The 20,130-nt window shown below is 42.1% G+C and overlaps 1 protein-coding gene across 1 annotated transcript; it reads right to left on the bottom strand.

The window, feature by feature from the left end:
• Nucleotides 1-260: 260 nt before the first annotated feature.
• Nucleotides 261-9,560, bottom strand: PRXL2C (peroxiredoxin like 2C). The gene is made up of 6 exons (XM_041736705.1): nucleotides 9,242-9,560; nucleotides 8,844-8,912; nucleotides 7,726-7,779; nucleotides 7,461-7,566; nucleotides 3,354-3,485; nucleotides 261-651 (listed from the first exon to the last, which is right to left on the bottom strand). Exons 1-6 carry the CDS (start codon nucleotides 9,437-9,439, stop codon nucleotides 524-526), a joined length of 687 nt encoding a protein of 228 aa, XP_041592639.1. The 5' UTR covers nucleotides 9,440-9,560; the 3' UTR covers nucleotides 261-523.
• Nucleotides 9,561-20,130: the final 10,570 nt, after the last annotated feature.

Raw genomic sequence — 20,130 nt, 5'->3', positions numbered from 1 at the left:
AAAGACACCTCTACCACATAGAGGTACCTACTGACAATATTCTGGTGTGTTGATTTCCCATATTTTTTTCCCTAAGCAAACAAAAATATAAACATATTGTATTATTTACAGAATTAACTATCCTGCTTTTTCCACTGGGTAAAATGGTAGTGAGTTGCTTACCTTTCCCTTTATATGTTCTTTGAAAGAATTTATTTTTTTAATGGCCAATAGAAACTTTCATTGAATGGATATACCATAATATAAAATAAAGAATGGTATTTCTAATTTTATAGCTTTTATTTTATATAAATAAAATTTTTATGTAAAATTTTAAAAGCTATAGAATTATAAATATATGTCACATTTTTGACAACTAATGCCTCCCAGAATGCAATAAATAGTACATGGTCTCTTCATGTTTTCATAACTCCTTAAAGGCTGGCAAAAGCCAACAAGTTAGACACTGCTCAAGGATACCACGCTCTGAACATTTCAGGTCATATCTCAAGGGTCCGTTTGAAAGTGACAAGTGTCTATACCATCACACATGGATAATTGAAGGTCTGCTTGTGAAGTCCACGTGCTGAACTCCTACAAGCTGTAAAACAGAGTTGATGGGTTTGTGATCCATTCTATTTCTATCACGGTGTATAAAATGGATGTTGTTACCTAAAAGAGAATAGAATAAAAGGCAGAAGTTGACATATAGTATTATTCTTTTTTTTAGATTTTACTTATTTACTCATGAGAGACACAGAGAGAGAGGCAGAGGCATAAGCAGAGGGAAAAGCAGGCTCCCTGTGGGGAGACAGATGTGCCACTCAATCCCAGGACCCCAAGATCACAACCTGAGCCAAAGGCAGACGCTCAACCACTGAGCCAACCAGGCGTCCCAGCATATAGTATTATTCATTAGATTTATTGCTTATTAGAATCAAGGAAGCCTTTCAACTTTTAATTAGTCTAAAGGGAAAAATTAATTGCCTGAAGTTCATAATATTCTCTATATAATGCCCTAATAATTTTTAATTAAGGTAATAAAGCATAACAAGGATTATGGTTTAAATGAGTGATACTTAATGTTTTATGAGATCCAAGGGGAAAGATTGTTAAATTATAACCTCTGTTAGGTTTTATTAGATGTAATTAAATAAAATGTCCTGTCAAACAGGCAGAATATGGAACTAATATAGATATCAAGCTGGAAAATCACATCTGTTTCTCAAATGTAATAATGGAATAAATCACTCACTTCAAAAAAAAATTCACTCCCAAACACTGATTTAATAGGCTATCTGCATTACAACCATAGACCAAAAGAGGCTGAAAAATCAGGACATTGACAAAGTCAGTTATAATACACTTAGATGTCCACAATCCTTTTATCCGTTTAAATAACAAATTCATAATTTATAGGTCTAGGGTCTTTTTTACTTTAATTTTTGGACTCAAGACTACAATTTTAATGTAAAACATACAATTAAGTAAATATCATAAGAGGTATGTTTTCTGCATTGTACTTACCTGTGGTATTTATAGTAATCACTATAAATTTAATATCATAAATTGGATGATTATCAAATAAGGCAAAATGAAATATAGGTTTAACCATGAAAAGTTTGTATAAATATGTATACCCAGCTCTTTACTTAGAGGAACTACATTTCTTCCAGCAGGCAGTATCAAGATATTCTCCTTATTATGTTCCCAACTTGGCACACAAATGATGGTCTCTGTGTGCTCGTCACTTACACACCTGAACATGTGGTTAAATGATGCTGAGACATGGAGATTAGGGACTCAAAATAGGTCTGAAGATGGAAACAAGCCATCCAAAAATATGGCTCAATATCATTCAGGGCTAATCTAGAGGACTTATTCTCATAAAACAGGGCCTCTTTTTCTTTTCTAGTCTAACTGGTATAAATCCACAAGAGAAGGATAGATAAAATTATAGGTTTTAGCTAGCCACAGTGCTGCAGCTGCAGAAAGCCCAAAAGCCATAATGTGTGGTCAAAAGCCTCCTTCTAAAGACTTCAGACATGTGGAGTTTATTAAAGTAAATGTTAATTTTTTGACTTCTAGAAGCTACATTCACTAATGTGGACAATTTTAAAGAAGAAGAACAACAGAAAAATGTATTCACAATTTAGTGATTCACACTGTTATATGTGAGTGCCTGTCCCTGACTACAATACTTGATCATGGTAGAGATCCAACACTCAACCATGTAGCCAAAGAAATTCCAGGTGGTCCAAAGTGATCAAAAAGCTACTAAAACTATGTGGCTTATAGTAATTGTTACCAAATGAGCTGTCCCTGGAGCAGAGTTCCCTGACACTGAGCAAGTTCTGGAATCTTGTTAGATAGAAGTAACTGGACTGATTTCTGCTATTGAGCAAAAAAAAAAGAAAAAAAAAGAAGAAGAAAAAGAAGAAGAAGAAAGGCTTGATGGTTTACTCTCTGTGAAAATGTTCACTTCCATGAACTTTTTTTAAGATTAATTTTTTTAAAGATTTTATTTATTTATTCATGAGAGACAGAGAGAGAGAGAGAGAGAGAGAGAGAGAGAGAGGCAGAGACACAGGCAGAGGGAGAAGCAAGCTCCCTGTGCAGAGCCTGATGTGGAACTCGATCCCAGGACCCCAGGATCACGACCTGAGCCAAAGGCAGATGCTCAACCCCTGAGCCATCCAGGCATCTGAAGATTTATTTATTTTAGAGACAAAGCATGCGAGTGTAGAGAAGTGGGGGAGGTAGAGAAAGAGAAAATCTCGAGCGCGGTCCCCGCTGATTACAGCTCATGCAGGGCTTGATCCCACAACCTTAAAATCATGACCTGAGCTGAAATCAATTATCTGATGCTTAACCTACTGAGCCCCCCAGGCACCCCACTTTCATGAACTGTTTGGTTTTTTTAAAGATTTTATGTATTTATTCATAGAGACACACATAGAGTGAGAGAGAGAGAGGCAGAGACACAGACAGAGGGAGAAGCAGGCTCCATGCAGGGAGCCGGACGTGGGACTCGATCCTGGGTCTCCAGGATCACACCTCGGGCTGCAGGCGGGGCTAAACCGCTGAGCCACCAGGGCTGCCCCCATCCATGAACTGTTTAAATAGTTTTACAGACATATATATAATTCACCAAACCACTACGGATTTTTCTACCCCAAATACCTGAGATCATTCAGGCACAGAACGATGGGCACATTACAACCAGTAAAAATACACAGATGCCTTTGAAAACAGAGGTGACCCCTACAAGCACAGAATCATGACTGTTACAAAGTCAAATTGCTATTTTTACAAGTGTCTATTTTATGAAGAAATGCACAAAAAGAGTGCTGGCTTTGGACTTTGCTGCTTACCTGGACCTAGGATGAGGGTTCCACCTTGCTGAGCAGGGTCTCCTTGAAAATCAAACAGAGGGCCAGTCACTGCCCTGCACAGGCTCCGAATGCTTCCTGAGAGTATATTTGATTTTATGTGAGGGCTCTTTCCTGAAATATTGGGAAGTGTCTTTAGATATTATCATTTTATATTCAATCAGGTATCAGAAGATAATGGTAGTGCTCCTGTAAAACATTCTTGTTTTGAAGCACAGTTGACACAGAATGGACATTAGTTTTGAGCATACGATGTAGTGATTGCACAGCTCTATGGTTGGGTGAGGCTCCCCACAAGTGTAGCTGCCATATGTCACCACACAACACTGGTACAATACCACTGACTACATTCCCTATGCTGTACCTTTCATCCCCATGATTTCTTCATTCCATCACTGGAAGCCTGTACCTCCCCCTCCTTCACCCATTTTTGCCCATCCCCTTGAAATATTCTCTTTTTTGTGTTATCTTACTTTCAACTTGTCTTCTTCCTTCAAAGAAAGGTTTCTCAGCCTTTCACTGTTGACATTCTTGACCACGTCTTTGTCCAGTGCCATGTAGGCTGCTGAGCAGCATCACTGCCTGTGTATCCACTAGACGCCACAGTACCATTCACTGAAGTTCTGACAAACTACAAATGTCTGCAGATAACACCAAATGTCCCCTTGGTTGAGAACTACTATGTTGAAGGAAGAAGTGATGAGATATCCCAGTCATCTGCCACAGAAAAATGTCAGCTGTAGGCTCCTCAAACTGGCAGTGCTTCCCCCTACTTTTTCTTTTATACAAATTTTAAGTAATCTCCACGCCTACCATGGGGCTCAAACTCTCAACCCCAAGATCAAGAGTCCCATGCTTTAACTGACTGAAACAGCCAGGTGCCCTTAATGCTTTCCCTTTTCATACCCCATTTCTTATCTGTTTAATCTCTCACCTACTACTATGTGTCTACACTCCTTTTCAAGAGACACTGTGGCACAGACTGGTATAGGCTCATCAAAACCCACTTGCTCTTTCGGGGCCCACAGCTAAACTGCATTTCCAGTTTTCCTGGCAGTTTGGTGCAGCCAGGTGACTATGTTCTAACTCATGGGTAAAATGATGTGGGTCTTTTCCTGGTCAGCTCCTCAAAACTTTCATGTTCCTTCTACATTCTTGGAGGCCTTGGGTTGAAAATGCCAGAGCCACGAGATGAGAGAGGCCCGGGTCCTTCTCCCTGTGTCCCTGCTGCTTGAAGGAAAGGCATCTCAATAGATACACCCGTCTTGAAATGAACGGAGAAGGAAATGGCCTCTCCCAGGCTCGGCTACCAAGACCTCGGGAGTTGTCTGTAACGACAGATAGTCCAGCTGCCTCTCCATCTTCCCATGGCTGTCAGCTTTTCTAAGTCCTTTCCCACAGTGACTAATACTGTACTTTCTCTTCCTCTGAGCAAAGGGAACCAGTCTCTTTACCTTTCTTATAATTTATCTTTCTCCTATCCCTGCCTTTTATGTCATGCTTTTTTTTGTTTTGTTTTTTGTTTTTTTTTTTGTTTTGATGGTTATGCTGCCTTTGACCTGCCTGAATCCTTAAGTATTTCCAGATACCTATCTTTTTCTTTCCTCTCTCTGAGTCTTCTATTTCCATGATGATGCACAGTCATCTTACCAAGAAACAAATATGGCCCAGTAGCTTAGAGACCTGAGTAAAAGACTAAATTTTCCTGTTCCCTAGGATTTTATATCTAAAATATTTAAAAATCCAAATATCCTAAGAAGGGGTCATTTAATATTTCCAAAATATTAGAAATTCAATTGAAGGAGATTCCATGACCTAAAATTTAACAGTCTTTGCTTCAAACACAATCTAATTTTGCCCAGTTAAATTTAGTCCTTATGTACAAAACTCCTGTTTTTCAGTCTTCCACAAACCCATTACTCCCTGGTATTTAAGGGCTTTATTTTCTTATTCTTTGTCTTTATAAAATTTCCATTAATTTAAAGTTATTATATATTTTAGTTCCTTAATCTTCAAGTAGGACTATTCTCAGATTGATTCTGAGATTTCTGCTTATTCAGAGAGAAACTTTTAAGAGATTATTTTTTAAAAGATTTTATTTATTTATTCATGATAGACACACTTAGAGAGAGGCAGAGACACAGGCAGAGGGAGAAGCAGGCTCCATGCAAGGGCACTGATGTGGGACTCAATCCTGGGCCAAAGGCAGGCACCAAACTGCTAGCCACCCAGGGATCCCCTAAAAGATGATTTTATGAGAGAATACTATTTCCTGGTTGGAAATATAGCACTTTAACACAGGTCACAGGACTTTAAAAGATGTGAATATAACTTCTCTAATAATTATAAGCATATATTTTGTTTAGAATCCATTTTTACAATTCTGTATTTTTATTGTGTCAATGAACGGTGAGGTGTTACTAAGGTGAAACTCACAGTTTAGATCTGGAGTGCTAAATGATAACTTACACTGGGACTGTTAGAACACAGAAAACAGTCTGCCGGTAAGTAAGGCTCTCAATCTATACATTGCCATTTCCTACACTGAGGAGAAACACTCTTGGTACACTCTACGTGTACGCTAGTTCATCGTTAGTTTTAATAAAGTTTAGGTTGCTTTTCTCAAAAACATCAGTAAAGGCATCATGTCAACTCTATGACGTGACAGTTCCCAACCCATCCCTCCTCTCCATCTCTACTTCCTGCCCTGTCATTTCTTTCCAGCCTATTACTACCCCCTACTACTCGCTCTGATCTGGCAAGTTCCAACTACTCATCCACAGTGGACACAGAACTATCACTTCTCCACCTCAAATGCCTGATGGTGCCCCCACTGCCTCCAGAACAAATCCAAGCTCCTTGGCAGGTCACCCCAGACTCGGCCTGAATTAGCCACAACCTGTCCCTTGGCTCACACCAATTCCCAAACTGGCTCCTAAATTCTGGCCTGACGTAGGGACCCCCACTTCTCCAAGAGTCACAGTTTTTCATCCCTATCTGCCTTTGCATGTGCTACTTTCCACCAGCAACACCCTTCCCCAGTCTCACTTCACCCAGCTAACTCCTTTAAGAGAGGGCTTAGATGACACCTCCTCTGAGAAGCCTTCCCAGATTCTTCTCTCCCCTCATATTTCTGGCATCGGTATTCCCAGTACATGTTCTCTATTACGAGCCCTTAAATTGTAATCAGCTGTTTGCCTCTGTCTCCCAGAAGAGAGTAGGAGTTTCAGGATGGTAGGGTCTGTTTATCACTGTCCTCCTGGGAGCTTCCACAAGGTGGAGATTAAGGACAAAAGCTCAACAATATTTGCTGAGGAAGAATTTGAGTCTGAGTTCTCTCAACTGGCATTTCAGAAGCCATTCTTTCTACCTAATACACACAGAAATAGTTCACCTAAGGCTGATGAAGCTCTGTTAATTACAAAGAACTGCGTTAAAGGCAGGGAATGTGGACCTTGTGAAGACAAAATCTCAAACTTCGACTAACTCTACTATCTGGCCACCTTAAGTGCATTAATAGGGCATATGACACAGTACAAGGTGCTATTCAAGTTCAATGAGGGAAACAGCTTCGGCTTGGAGGTGGGCTTCAAATGAAAACTAAGATTTCATCAGTTACAAAACATGCAGCTTTAAAAGCCATGGTGTTAAGAAAATATAACAACTCAAGCAACATTACTTTTCATTTAATGGCAGAAGTAAAATATACTTGTTGTTAAAAATACAAAAGCCACTTTTCTAACTTCCATATTGGGGTAAGCATGGCAGTATCTTTTAAAACCTTTCTCATGACACATACACACATATGTACTCTCCATATTTATGAAAATAAAGTTTTTTATTTCCACAAAAATTGAATCATACTGAAAACACTGTTCTCCAACTTGCTTTCTTCACTCATTTAGTACTTCACAAACAGCTGTCTATGTCATTATACCCAGGAAACGAATCTTTGAGACTCCAGTGTATTGGGCCCACTTACTAGAATCATAAAAAGCAGCCTGATTTGTGAATTTACCATTTGTTTTCCTATGCACAAGTGTGAAAATGCACCATCAATGTTTTCTGATGAGATGTTTCATGTCTTACCTGAGGAGGCAATTCCTTCACCTCTTTTCATTCCCAATCTTTTATAAATTTCTCTCTCAGGATCAACATAGATTTCATGAGAATACCCAGTCAGTTTGCAGAAAGGCTAAAAAAAGATGTTTGGAATTTGTATAAATAAAAGTGAGAGAAAAGTAATGATAACCTATCTTTACTTTAGCAATGCAATCTACAGTTAGCAGTTCAAATAAAATAATTTTTATGTCTGAAACAGATTTGTTAGTTTTTCAATTTCTGATATATTTACCTCAATATGATGGTAGGATGACTGTCCAATTACTATAAGGGTGATATCTGCTTCCTTTAGGAGAAAAAAGGGGCAGGTACATATTACCAGAAATTATATATATTTTATAAAACCTCCCCTTATCCAACTCTTCTGTTCCATTCGAATGCCACCTATAGGCTTCTAGAAGAATGGAATAAACAGCAAAATTGTGCGAGTCAAAGCAAAGCAATGTCTGCCAAAATGTTCATTCAGTCGATCTCTTGTTAAGAACTTCAAGATATTATAGTCAATATCTCCAAAAAAAAAATCTCAATGCTCCACCCAAAGGCATACACTAAAAAAGAATAAAAATTATTGAAGTAGGCTTAATCAGACAGGTTTTATTTTTTCACATCCCAATTAGTAGGGCCTGATGACAACAGATCTTAGTTTTACCACGGTTGTCCAATTCTTTCACTCAAAAGCTCATCTGGGGACAAATGTATATGTGCCTGAGAAATAACATATATATGTGGTTGTCACAGGAATGTGGAAGGCACATCCTAACAAATACAAATTTTAACCTTTAAGATATTTTAGTATTTTCCTAAACAACTATTGCGAGTGGGTTTATTTTTAAAGGTTTTATTTATTTGAGAGAGTGAGCTAGAGAGAGAGAGAGAGAGAGAGAGACCCAGAGCGAACTAGCTGGGAAACAGGCTCCCCCACTGAGCAAGGAGCCCGATTTGCCTGGACCCCAGGACCCTGGGATCATGACCTGGGCGGACGGTGGACTCAACCCACTGAGCCACCCAGGCGCCCCTATTTGGAGTGCTCTTATTTAAAAATAAATAAAGGGAATAAAATATCAATAATTTCTAGCATTTGCGTTTTTGGTTATTATCATTCAACATTTGCAAATAGGTTACTAACATCAAAATTTTTTATGGTTGGTATGTTAAGAAGCAGGTAGCAGCGAATAAAGGAGGAGAGAAAAGACCTCGAAGGTCTCCCTCTCTTTCTGAAGGTGTTGGAGAGATGTGCGGGAGGGTGTGAGGGCCCGCGGCGGGGAGGGGTCGTAGCCTGCACCTCACCCCACCGCGCTTCTCGTAAGACGACTTTGAAGCAGGGCGCGCTGCGGCTCTCAGGAAACTTACCTGTAAAAAACTCTTGGGGATTTTGGCCAGATCTTCTACGTATTCCTTGCAAATGTAACACAGGAAATGCTGAAATCCCAACACGGCACAAAGGACAAGTTAGCGACCCGAGCCCTCGATTCGGCGTGACGCGGACGAACGCCCCTCCCGGCTGGTAGGTTAGTGTGGAGGGCGCCCGAGCGCCTTAGCACCGGGGCGCGGCCACTCCCCCGGGCCTGCGCTGCGGGGCGACGCCTCGGCTGCGCACGGCTCGCAGGCCTCCGGGAGCTCGCGAGCGCAGCCGCAGATCGCCCGGGAGCCCCAGGAAGCCGCAGGGGGGCGCCCGGCCCCGGCTCCCGCAGGCCCCGACGGCCCCCCGCCCCGGCTGGAGGGCAGCCTCGGCCCGGCCCTGCGCTCACCCGCACGAACACCACCACCGCCCGACGCTCCCGGAACAGCGCGCCGAACGGCACCCGCCTCCCGGAGGCGTCCAGCACCGGTAGCTCGGCCACCGCGGCGGACAGGGGCTGCCCGCGCTCGGGACCGCTCGGGGCCGCGGCTGGGACGGCGCGGCCGCTGACCTGCTGCGTGACCGGGCCGGGGGCGGGCTCGGCCATGGCGCCCTGCACCTGACCCGCCGGGCTCGCGCCACCCGGCCTAGGCGGATACAGCCGCGAGGAGAGTCGGGTGGCGGCCGAGCTGGGCGCACCGGGCGTGGCGGGAGGACCGGGAAGGGCGCAGGGCCAGGGGCGGGGCGGGACGCCGAGGGCGGAGCTGGGGTCCCGGCAGGCGCGGGGCAGACTTCGGGGCGGTGCCGGCCGTGCAGGCGGTGCGGGGGCTGCGCGGGGCGCCCCCGCCGCCCGAAGGTTAGGCTCCGGGGGTCGAGATGCGCAGGCAAGTGCGGTTTTTTTGTTTTTTTTTTTTTTTTTTTTTAAGATTTTATGTATTCATTCATGACAGACCGAGAGAGAGAGGCAGAGACACAGGCAGAGGGCGAAGCAGGCTCCATGCACAGAGCCCGACGTGGGACTCGATCCAGGGTCTCCAGCATCACGCCCCGGGCTGCAAGCGGCGCTAAACCACTGAGCCACCGGGGCTGCCCGGCAAGTGAGGTTTAAACCTCCTGCGCGTTTTCTGACTCCGCCTCCGAGGCGAGAAAAGGTAGTTGAGGAAGGAAGCAGGCTCCTCCTTCCGTAACTGCCTGGGCTGGAGTGTTCTTAGCTCTCCTGCAGAAGCAGTTACCAACTTAAAGAATTTTCTACTCAGAACAGCCAAATCAATGAACCAACAGATTTGTTCTATTTTACTTCTATTCCGTTTTTAACCCATCCCCTCCTTAGTTCTTCTGGTGTTTTGTTTTTGTTTTAAGGTATCATTAATATACCATGTAGTGAACACATCTTAGGTGTAGAATTACATTTTATTTCTTTTTATTTTATTTCTAAAGGATTTTTGCGGGAGAGCTTCTGGGTGGCATAAAGGGTTAAACACAGTGGGACTCTTCGTTTTCGCTCATGTCTTGATCTCAGGGTCCTGAGATTGAGCCCCACCTCAGCTCCCCCTGAGCCCAGCGTCTGCTTAGGACTGTCTCTCTGCCCCTGTCCCCCCGGGAGCGTGTGTGCTTTCTCGCTCTTTCAAATAAATAATAATTTAAGTAAAGAAACACTTATTTAGGGCAGCCCTGATGGCTCAGCGGTTGAGCGCCTGCCTTTGGCCCAGGGCGCGATCCTGGAGATCCAGGATCGAGTCCCACGTCGGGCTCCCTGCATGGAGCCTGCTTCTCCCTCTGCCTGTGTCTCTGCCTCTCTCTCTGTGTGTGTCTCTCATGAATAAATAAATAAAATCTTTTTTAAAAAGAAACACTTATTTGGGGGCGCCTGGATAGCTCAGAGGGTTAAGTGTGTGCCTTCTGTTAAGGTCATGATCTCAGGGTCCTGGGATGGAGCCCCATTTAGGGCTCTCTGCTCACTGGAGACTGCTTCTTCCTCTCACTCTCCCTCAGTGCTCTCCCCCACCCCTCTCTCAAATAAATAAAATCTTAAAAAAAAAACAAAAAACACTTTTTGTTTGGAAGTATACTTCACTCCCATGCAGGGCTTGAACTCACCAACTACAGAGGAAGACTTGAGCTAGGATCAAGAGTCAGAGGCTCTGGCAGCCCTGGTAGCTCAGTGGTTTAGCGCCGTCTTTGGCCCAGGGCCTGACGTCCGGCTCCCTGCATGGACCCTGCATGTGTCTCTGCCTCTCTCTCTCTGTAGCTCTCATTAATAATAAATAAAATAAAATAAAATAAATAAAATAAAATAAAATAAATAAAATAAATAAAATAAAATAAATAAAATAAAATAAAATAAAATAAAATAAGTAAAATAAATAAAATAAAATAATAAAATAAAATAAATAAAATAAAAAAATAAAAAAAAGATTCAGAGGCTTAATTGGTTGAACCACCCAGGTGCTCCAAGTTAAATTTATTTTTAAAATAAAACTTTAGGGACGCCTGAGTGGTTCAGTGGTTGAGTGTCTGCCTTCAGTTCAGGGCATTATCTTGGAGTCCCACATCAGGCTCGCTGCGTTGTGCCTGCTTCTCCCTCTGCCTGTGTCTCTGCCTCTCTCTCCCTGTGTCTCTCATGAATAAGTAAAATCTTTTTTAATAATGAATTTATTATTTTTTTATTGGTGTTCAATTTGCCAACATACTGAATAACACCCAGTGCTCATCCCATCAAGTGCCCCCCTAAGTGCCTGTCACCCATTCACCCCCACGCCCCCGTCCTCTTCCCTTTCCACCATCCTAGTTCGTTTCCCAGAGTTAGGAGTCTCTCATGTTCTGTCTCCCTTTCTGATATTTCCTAACCATTTCTCCTTCCTTCCTTTCTATTCCCTTTCACTATTATTTATATTCCCCAAATGAATGAGACCATATAATGTTTGTCCTTCTCCGATTGACTTATTTCACTCAGGATAATACCCTCCAGTTCCATCCATGACGAAGCAAATGGTGAGTATTTGTCATTTCTAAAGCTGAGTAATATTCCATTGTATATATAAACCACATCTTCTTTATCCATTCATCTTTCGATGGACACCGAGGCTCCTTCCACAGTTTGGCTATTGTGGACATTGCTGCTAGAAACATCGGGGTGCAGGTGTCCCAGCATTTCATTGCATCTGCATTTTTGGGGTAAATCCCCAAAAGTGCAATTGCTAGGTCGTAGGGCAGGTCTATTTTTAACTCTTTGAGGAACCTCCACACAGTTTTCCAGAGTGGCTGCACCAGTTCACATTCCCACCAACAGTGCAAGAGGGTTCCCGTTTTTCCACATCCTCTCCAACATTTGTGGTTTACCGCTTTGATAATTTTCCCCATTCTCACTGGTGTGAGTTGGTATCTCATTGTAGTTTTGATTTGTATTTCCCTGATGGCAAGTGATGCAGAACATTTTCTCATGTGCATGTTGGCCATGTCTATGTCTTCCTCTGTGAGATTTCTGTTCATGTCTTTTGCCCATTTCATGATTGGATTGTTTGTTTCTTTGCTGTTGAGTTTAATAAGTTCTTTATAGATCTTGGATACTAGCCTTTTATCTGATAGGTCATTTGCAAATATCTTCTCCCATTCTGTAGGTTGTCTTTTAGTTTTGTTGACTGTATCCTTTGCTGTGCAAAAGCTTCTTATCTGGATGAAATCCCAATAGTTCATTTTTGCTTTTTTTCTTTTGCCTTCGTGGATGTATCTTGCAAGAAGTTACTGTGACCGAGTTCAAAAAGGGTGTTGCCTGTGTTCTCCTCTAGGATTTTTATGGAATCTTGTCTCACATTTAGATCTCTCATCCATTTTGAGTTTATCTTTGTGTATGGTGCAAGAGAGTGGTCTAGTTTCATTCTTCTGCATGTGGATGTCCAATTTTCCCAGCACCATTTATTGAAGAGACTGTCTTTCTTCCAGTGGATAGTCTTTCCTCCTTTATCAAATATTAGTTGACCATAAAGTTGAGGGTCCACTTCTGGGTTCTCTATTCTGTTCCATTGATCTATGTGTCTGTTTTTGTGCCTGTACCACACTGTCTTGATGACCACAGCTTTGTAGTACAACCTGAAATCTGGGATTGTGATGCCCCCAGCTATGGTTTTCTTTTTTAATATTCCCCTGGCTATTCGGGGTCTTTTCTGATTTCACACAAATCTTAAAATAATTTGTTCTAACTCTCTGAAGAAAGTCCATGGTATTTTGATAGGGATTGCATTAAACGTGTAAATTGCCCTGGGTAACATTGACATTTTCACAATATTAATTCTTCCAATCCATGAGCAGGGAATATTTTTCCATCTCTTTGTGTCTTCCTCAGTTTCGTTCAGAAGTGTTCTATAGTTTTTAGGGTATAGATCCTTTACCTCTTTAGTTAGGTTTATACCTAGGTATCTTATGCTTTTGGGTGCAATTGTAAATGGGATTGACTCCTTAATTTCTCTTTCTTCAGTCTCATTGTTAGTGTATAGAAATGCCACTGACTTCTGGGCATTGATTTTGTATCCTGCTACAATGCCAAATTGCTGTATGAGTTCTAGCAATCTTGGGGTGGATTCTTTTGGGTTTTCTATGTATAGTACCATGTCATCTGTGAAGAGGGAGAGTTTGACTTCTTCTTTGCCAATTTGAATGCCTTTAATGTCTTTTTGTTGTCTGATTGCTGAGGCTAGGACTTTGATTATTGTGTTGAATAGCAGTGGTGAGAGTGGACATCCTTGTCTTGTTCCTGATCTTAGGGGAAAGGCTCCCAGTGCTTCCCCATTGAGAATTATATTTGCTGTGGGTTTTTCATAGATGGCTTTTAAGATGTTGAGGAATGTTCCCTCTAACCCTACACTCTGTAGAGTTTTGATCAGGAATGGATGCTGTATTTTGTCAAATGCTTTCTCTGCATCTAATGAGAGGATCATATGGTTCTTGGTTTTTCTCTTGCTGATATGATGAATCACATTGATTGTTTTATGAGTGTTGAACCAGCCTTGTGTCCCGGGAATAAATCCTACTTGGTCATGGTGAATAATTATCTGAATGTACTGTTGGATCCTATTGGCTAGTATCTTGTTGAGAATTTTTGCATCCATGTTCATCAGGGATATTGGTCTGTAATTCTCCTTTTTGTGTGATCTTTGTCTGGTTTTGGAATTAAGGTGATGCTGGCCTCATAGAACGAGTTTGGAAGTACTCCATCTCTTTCTATCTTTCCAAACAGCTTTAGTAGAATAGGTATGGTTTCTTCTTTAAACGTTTGATAGAATTCCCCCAGGGAAGCCATCTGGCCCTGGACTTTTGTGTCTTGGGAGGTTTTTGATGACGGCTTCAATTTCCTCCCTGGTTATTGGCCTGTTCAGGTTTTCTATTTCTTCCTGTTCCAGCTTTGGTAGTTTGTGGCTTTCCAGGAATGCGTCCATTTCTTCTAGATTGCCTAATTTATTGGCGTATAGCTGATCATAATATGTTTTTAAAATCGTTTGTATTTCCTTGGTGTTGGTAGTGATCTCTCCTTTCTCGTTCATGATTTTATTAATTTGAGTCTTCTCTCTCTTCTTTTTAATAAGGCTGGCTAATGGTTTATCTATCTTATTAATTCATTCAAAGAACCAAAGAACCTCCTAGTTTTGTTGATCTGTTCCACAGTTCTTCTGGTCTCGAATTCATTGATCTGCTCGAATCTTTATTAACTCTCTTCTTCTGCTGGGTGTAGGATCTATTTGCTTTTTTTCTCTAGCTCCTTTAGGTGTAAGGTTAGCTTTTGTGTTTGAGTTCTTTCCAGCTTTTGGATGGATGCTTGTATTGAGATGTATTTCCCCCTCAGGACTGCTTTTGCTGTATCCCAAAGATTTTGAACAGTTGTGTCTTCATTCTCATTAGTTTCCATGAATCTTTTTAATTCTTCCTTAATTTCCTGGTTGACCCTTTCATCTTTTAGCAAGATGGTCCTTAACCTCCATGTGTTTGAAGTCCTTCCAAACCTCTTATTGTGATTTAGTTCTAATTTCAAGGCATTATGGTCTGAGAATATGCAGGGGACGATCCCAATATTTTGGTATTGGTTAAGACCTGATTTGTGACCCAGTATGTGGTCTATTCTGGAGAAAGTTCCATGTGCACTTGAGAAGAATGTGTATTCAGTTGAGTTTGGATGTAAATTTTGCGGAATCCATCTGGTCCAGTGTATCATTTAAAGCTCACGTTTCTTTGGAGATGTTGTGTTTAGAAGACCTATTGAGTGTAGAAAGTGCTAGATTGAAGTCACCAAGTATAAGTGTATCATTATCTAAGTATGTCTTAATTTTGGTTATTAATTGATTGATATATTTGGCAGCTCCCACATTCGGGGCGTATATATTGAGGATTGTTAAGTCCTCTTGTTGGATAGATCCTTTAAGTATGATATAGTGTCCCTCTTCATCTGTCACTACAGTCTTCGGGGTAAATTTTAGTTTATCTGATATAAGGATGGCTACCCCTGCTTTCTTTTGAGGACCATTTGAATGGTAAATGGTTCTCCAACGTTTTATTTTCAGGCTGCTGGTGTCCTTCTGTCTAAAATGAGTCTCTTGTAGACAGCAAATAGATGGGTCCTGCTTTTTTATCCAGTCTGACACCCTGCACCTTTTGATGGGGTCATTAAACCCGTTCACGTTCAGAATTACTATTGAAAGATATGAGTTTAGTGTCATCATGATAACTATTCAGTCCCTGTTTTTGTGGATTGTTCCATTGGACTTCTTCTTAAAGGGGAATTTTAAGAGTCCCCCTTAAAATTTCTTGCAGAGCTGGTTTGGAGGTCACATATTCTTTCAGTTCCTGCCTGTCTTGGAAGCTCTTTATCTCTCCTTCCATTCTGAATGAGAGCCTTGCTGGATAAAGTATTCTTGGTTGCATGTTTTTCTCATTTAGTGTCCTGAATATATCCTGCCAGCCCTTTCTGGCCTGCCAGGTCTCTGTGGAGAGGTCTGCTGTTATCCTAATTCTCCTCCCCATAAAAGTCAGGGATTTCGGGATCCCTGGGTGGCGCAGCGGTTTGGCGCCTGCCTTTGGCCCAGGGCGCGATCCTGGAGACCCGGGATCGAATCCCACATCGGGCTCCCGGTGCATGGAGCCTGCTTCTCCCTCTGCCTGTGTCTCTGCCTCTCTCTCTCTCTCGCTCTCTATGTGACTATTATAAATAAAATTTAAAAAAATTTAAAAAAAAAGTCAGGGATTTCTTGTCTCCTGCTGTTTTAAGGATCTTCTCTTTATCTTTGGAATTTGCAAGCTTAACTATTAAATGTCGAGGGGTTGAACGTTTTTTATTGATTTTAGGGGGGATCTCTCTATTTCCTGGATCTGAATGCCTGTTTCCCTTCCCAGATTAGGAACGTTTTCAGGTATGATTTGTTCAAATACATATTCTGGCCCTCTGTCCTTTTTGGCGCCCTCGAGAACCCCAATTAAACGTAGGTTTTTCTTCCTGAGGCTTTCATTTATTTCCCTTAATGTAATCTCATGGTCTTTTAATGGTTTGTCTCTTTTTTCCTCAGTTTCCCTCTTTGCCATCAACTTGTCTTCTATGTCACTCCCTGGTTCTTCCACCTCGTTAACCCTCCTCGTTAGGACCTCTAGTTTACATTGCATCTCATTTAATTGATTTTTAATTTCTTCCTGATTAGATTTAAATTCTGCAGTCATGAAGTCTCTTGAGTCCTTTATGCTTTTTTCTAGAGCCGCCAGTGGCTTTATAATAGTGCTTCTGAATTGGCTTTCTGACATTGAATTGTAATCCAAATTTTGTAACTCTGTGGGAGAGAGGACTGTTTCTGATTCTTTCTTTTAAGGTGAGGTTTTCCTTCTTGTCATTTTGCTCAGTGCAGAGTGGCCAAAAACAAGTTGTATTGGGAAAAGGAGAAAAAGAGAGGAGAGAAAGAAGGAAAGAAAAGAGAAAAAGAAAAAAAAGGAAGAAAAAAAGAGAAAAAGAGGAAAAAGAGAAAGAAAGGGAAAAAAGGGGGTGGGGGAAGCAAACAGAAATCAAAAAGCAAAAACAAACAAAGAAAAAAACAAACCAAAAAAAACAAACAAACAAACACAGGGGAGTATCCTATGATTCTGTATACTGTAAGTCCATTCACTTCACCTGGAACTTTCCAGTGCTGCTTGGTCAATAATTTGTTTTTTCCCTGTCTGTCTAGCTGGTCTTCTGCGGGAGGGGGCTGCTGTGCTGATTTTCAGGTGTTAGCACTTGGGGGAGCTACTCCACCTCCTGCGTGGTGCAGGGCTCTGTGAAAGTTGTTTATCATGTTTACCCCGTGAGGCCCCAGGAGGAACAACCACAGTGGTGGGGCCAGGTCTAGAGCCTTGGAGTCAGCTCCTGCAGTAACTCCGGAGCTCTTTGTCCGCAGGGCCTGGAGGCTCCGGGGCGGGGCCGCTGATCTGCTCAGCTCGGGGCAGGAGCGTCCTTGCGGTCCTGGGCCCTCCCGGCCTCTGCCTGTCCCGGGGGGAGGCCTGATCCTGGGCTGTGTCCCGGCGCCCTGTGCTCCGGGGCCTGCGCTGTTGGATTCGCGCTCCCGCCCCGCAGCCCCCTCCCCGGAGCCGCCGCCCGAGCCCCTCCGAGCTGCTCCGGGTCCCGCCGTGCGCGCTGCAGCCCTTAGGGAGCTCGTTGCACTCTCCCCCGGGGGCAGGTGCCTGTTAGTGTCCCAGGGAGCCCGAGGGCATCCCCGCCCTCCTGGGTCCTGCTCTAACTCCCTGCAAGCCCCTTTCTGACCGGGAAGATGGTGCAGCTCCTGCTTCTCCGGGACGGGGCTCTCCTGCCCTGGGGACACTCGCCCCGGCCTCAGCCCGGCTCCTCGCGGGGCCCCTCCCCCTTGGAGGCCTTTTGTTTCTTTATTTCTTTTTCCCTCCGTCTTCCTACCTTGATAGAAGCGGGAACTCTTCTCACTGTAGCATTCCAGCTGTTCTCTCTTTAAATCTCAGGCCGAATTCGTAGATTTTCAGGATGATTTGAAGGTTATCTAGGTAATTTGGTGGGGACATGTGACTTGGGGACCCTACTCTTTCGCCATCTTGCCCCTCCTCGAAGTAAAATCTTTAAAAATAAAATAAATATTTATTTTTTAATTAAAAATTTTCTGACATTTTATCATGGACATTTCACTTCTTTATTTTTTTTATTTTTTATTCTTTACTTTTAAATTTTCATTTAATTTTTATTTTTTGTTTAAAAATGTTCTTTCCTCCTGAATTGGGAAATGATCAAAACATAAGTCATTACATAACTTGATGTACAATTATTAAACATAAAAAGCAAAATTATCTATGATATTTGTTTCTTAAGGACATGAACACACTTTACCTCCAATTCTTGTACCTGTGAATAAATATTACTCATTTTGCCAATAGAATTCTGCTCAGTATGAGTGATGCCACTGTAAGATTTAAAATACATGTCTCCTGATTTATGTTTATTCATTTCTGTTGAGTATATACTCAGGACAATAGTGAATGGGCCACTGGATGTGCGTTTTTTATCTTGATAAAGCAAGGAGTTTTTATTTTTCATTTTTATTTTTTGTCAAGTTTTCAAAATGTTTTTTTTTTTAATTTTTATTTATTTATGATAGTCGCAGAGAGATAGAGAGAGGCAGAGACACAGGCAGAGGGAGAAGCAGGCTCCATGCACCGGGAGCCCGACGTGGGATTCGATCCCGGGTCTCCAGGATTGCGCCCTGGGCCAAAGGCAGGCGCCAAACCGCTGCGCCACCCAGGGATCCCTTTATCAAGTTTTCAATTTTAATTCCAGTATAGTTAACATACAGTGTTATACTAGTTTCAGGTGTATGTGTCATAGACATTTTAAAACATGTGAGAACTCTGTATTGGCCATTTAGTTTTTACTGATAATTTTCACTCTGTCATTTTTCTATGCATTTCTCTATAGTTGAATGAGTTTTTCCTGATTGTACACCTCTGTTGTTCACACCCCTATGAAAATATGGGACATTTACAACACTGGAGAAAACTTATTTAGTTCGACTCTGTGTGTGTGTGTGTGAGAGAGAGAGAGAGAAAGAGAAAGAGAGAGACAGTGTTTTAAATATTTTTGTATAAGTCTTGCAACAAAGTAGGATTGCAGAAGTTGATGCAAGTATCACAGACAACAAAAAGCTAAGAAGCATAATTTCAACCTCTTTGAGCAAGACAACTGATTAATTAATTTTGTATTTGAGTGTTGTATTGACATACAATGTTACATTCATTTCAGGTGTACAACCTAGTGATTCAACATGTTTAAACATGCTCTGCTCACCACAAGTGTAGCTACCATCTGTTACCATACAACACTATTATAATATCAGACTGTATTCCTTTTCTTTTTTAAGATTTTATTTATTCATGAGAGACAGAGAGAGAGGCAGAGACACAGGCAGAGGCAGAAGCAGGCTCCATACAGGGAGCCTGATGTGGGACTCGATTCCGGGACTTCAGGATCACGCCCTGGGCCGAAGGCAGACACTCAACTGCTGAGCCACCCAGGCATCCCATCATTGACTATATTCCTTATGTTGTGCCTTTTATTCCCGTGACTTAATTCACTTTTATAGCTGGAAACCAGTATCTCCCACTTCACTTCACCCATTTTGCTTACCTACTCCCTACCCCTCTGGTAACCATAAGTTTTTTCTCTGTGTTTATGGGTCTGATTCTGCTTTTTTATATGCCTATTTGTTTTATTATTTAGAGTCCACATATGAATGAAATTGTATGGTATTTTTCTTTCTCAGTCTGACTTATTTCATTTAGCATAATACTCTTTAGATCCATCCATGTTGTCACAAATGGCATGATCTTGTCCTTTTTTATGGCTAGATAGTATTCCCGTGTGTGTGTGTGTGTACACCACATCTTCCTTATCCATTTGCCTATCAATAAACTCTTAAATTGCTTCTATCCTCAGTTTCCTCTTCTGTTTTTTTAAAGATTAATTTTCTAGGAGGGAGGGGAAAGGGGGAATGGAGAGAGAATCTCAAGCAGAATCCCTGCTGAGTATGGACCACCCCCCCCCCCCCCCCAATGCAGGCCTCGGTCTCATGATTTCTCAAGACCTGACTGAAATCAAGAGTTGAACACTTAACTGCTCGGTCCACTTTTCAAGAGTCAGTATAATAAAGCTATTTTAGGAGCACCTGGGTGGCTCAGTCAATTGAACATCTGACTCTTGATCCTAGCTCAGGTCTTGATCTCAGGATTGTAAGTTCAAGCCCCACACTGGGCTCCATATTGGGCATGGAGTCTACTTAAAAT

This window comes from Vulpes lagopus, chromosome 2 (assembly GCF_018345385.1).
Source record: "Vulpes lagopus strain Blue_001 chromosome 2, ASM1834538v1, whole genome shotgun sequence".
NCBI lineage: Eukaryota > Metazoa > Chordata > Mammalia > Carnivora > Canidae > Vulpes > Vulpes lagopus.
This window is presented reverse-complemented; position numbering and strand designations above follow the sequence as displayed.

Coding starts and splice junctions, on each gene's coding strand:
- PRXL2C (XM_041736705.1), bottom strand. CDS start 9,439: ATGGCCGAGCCCGCCCCCGGCCCGGTCACGCAGCAGGTCAGCGGCCGC. Junction 7,780..8,843: donor TCCCCAAGAGTTTTTTACAG/GTAAGTTTCCTG, acceptor TTTCTCCTAAAG/GAAGCAGATATCACCCTTAT. Junction 7,567..7,725: donor CATCCTACCATCATATTGAG/GTAAATATATCA, acceptor ATCTTTTTTTAG/CCTTTCTGCAAACTGACTGG.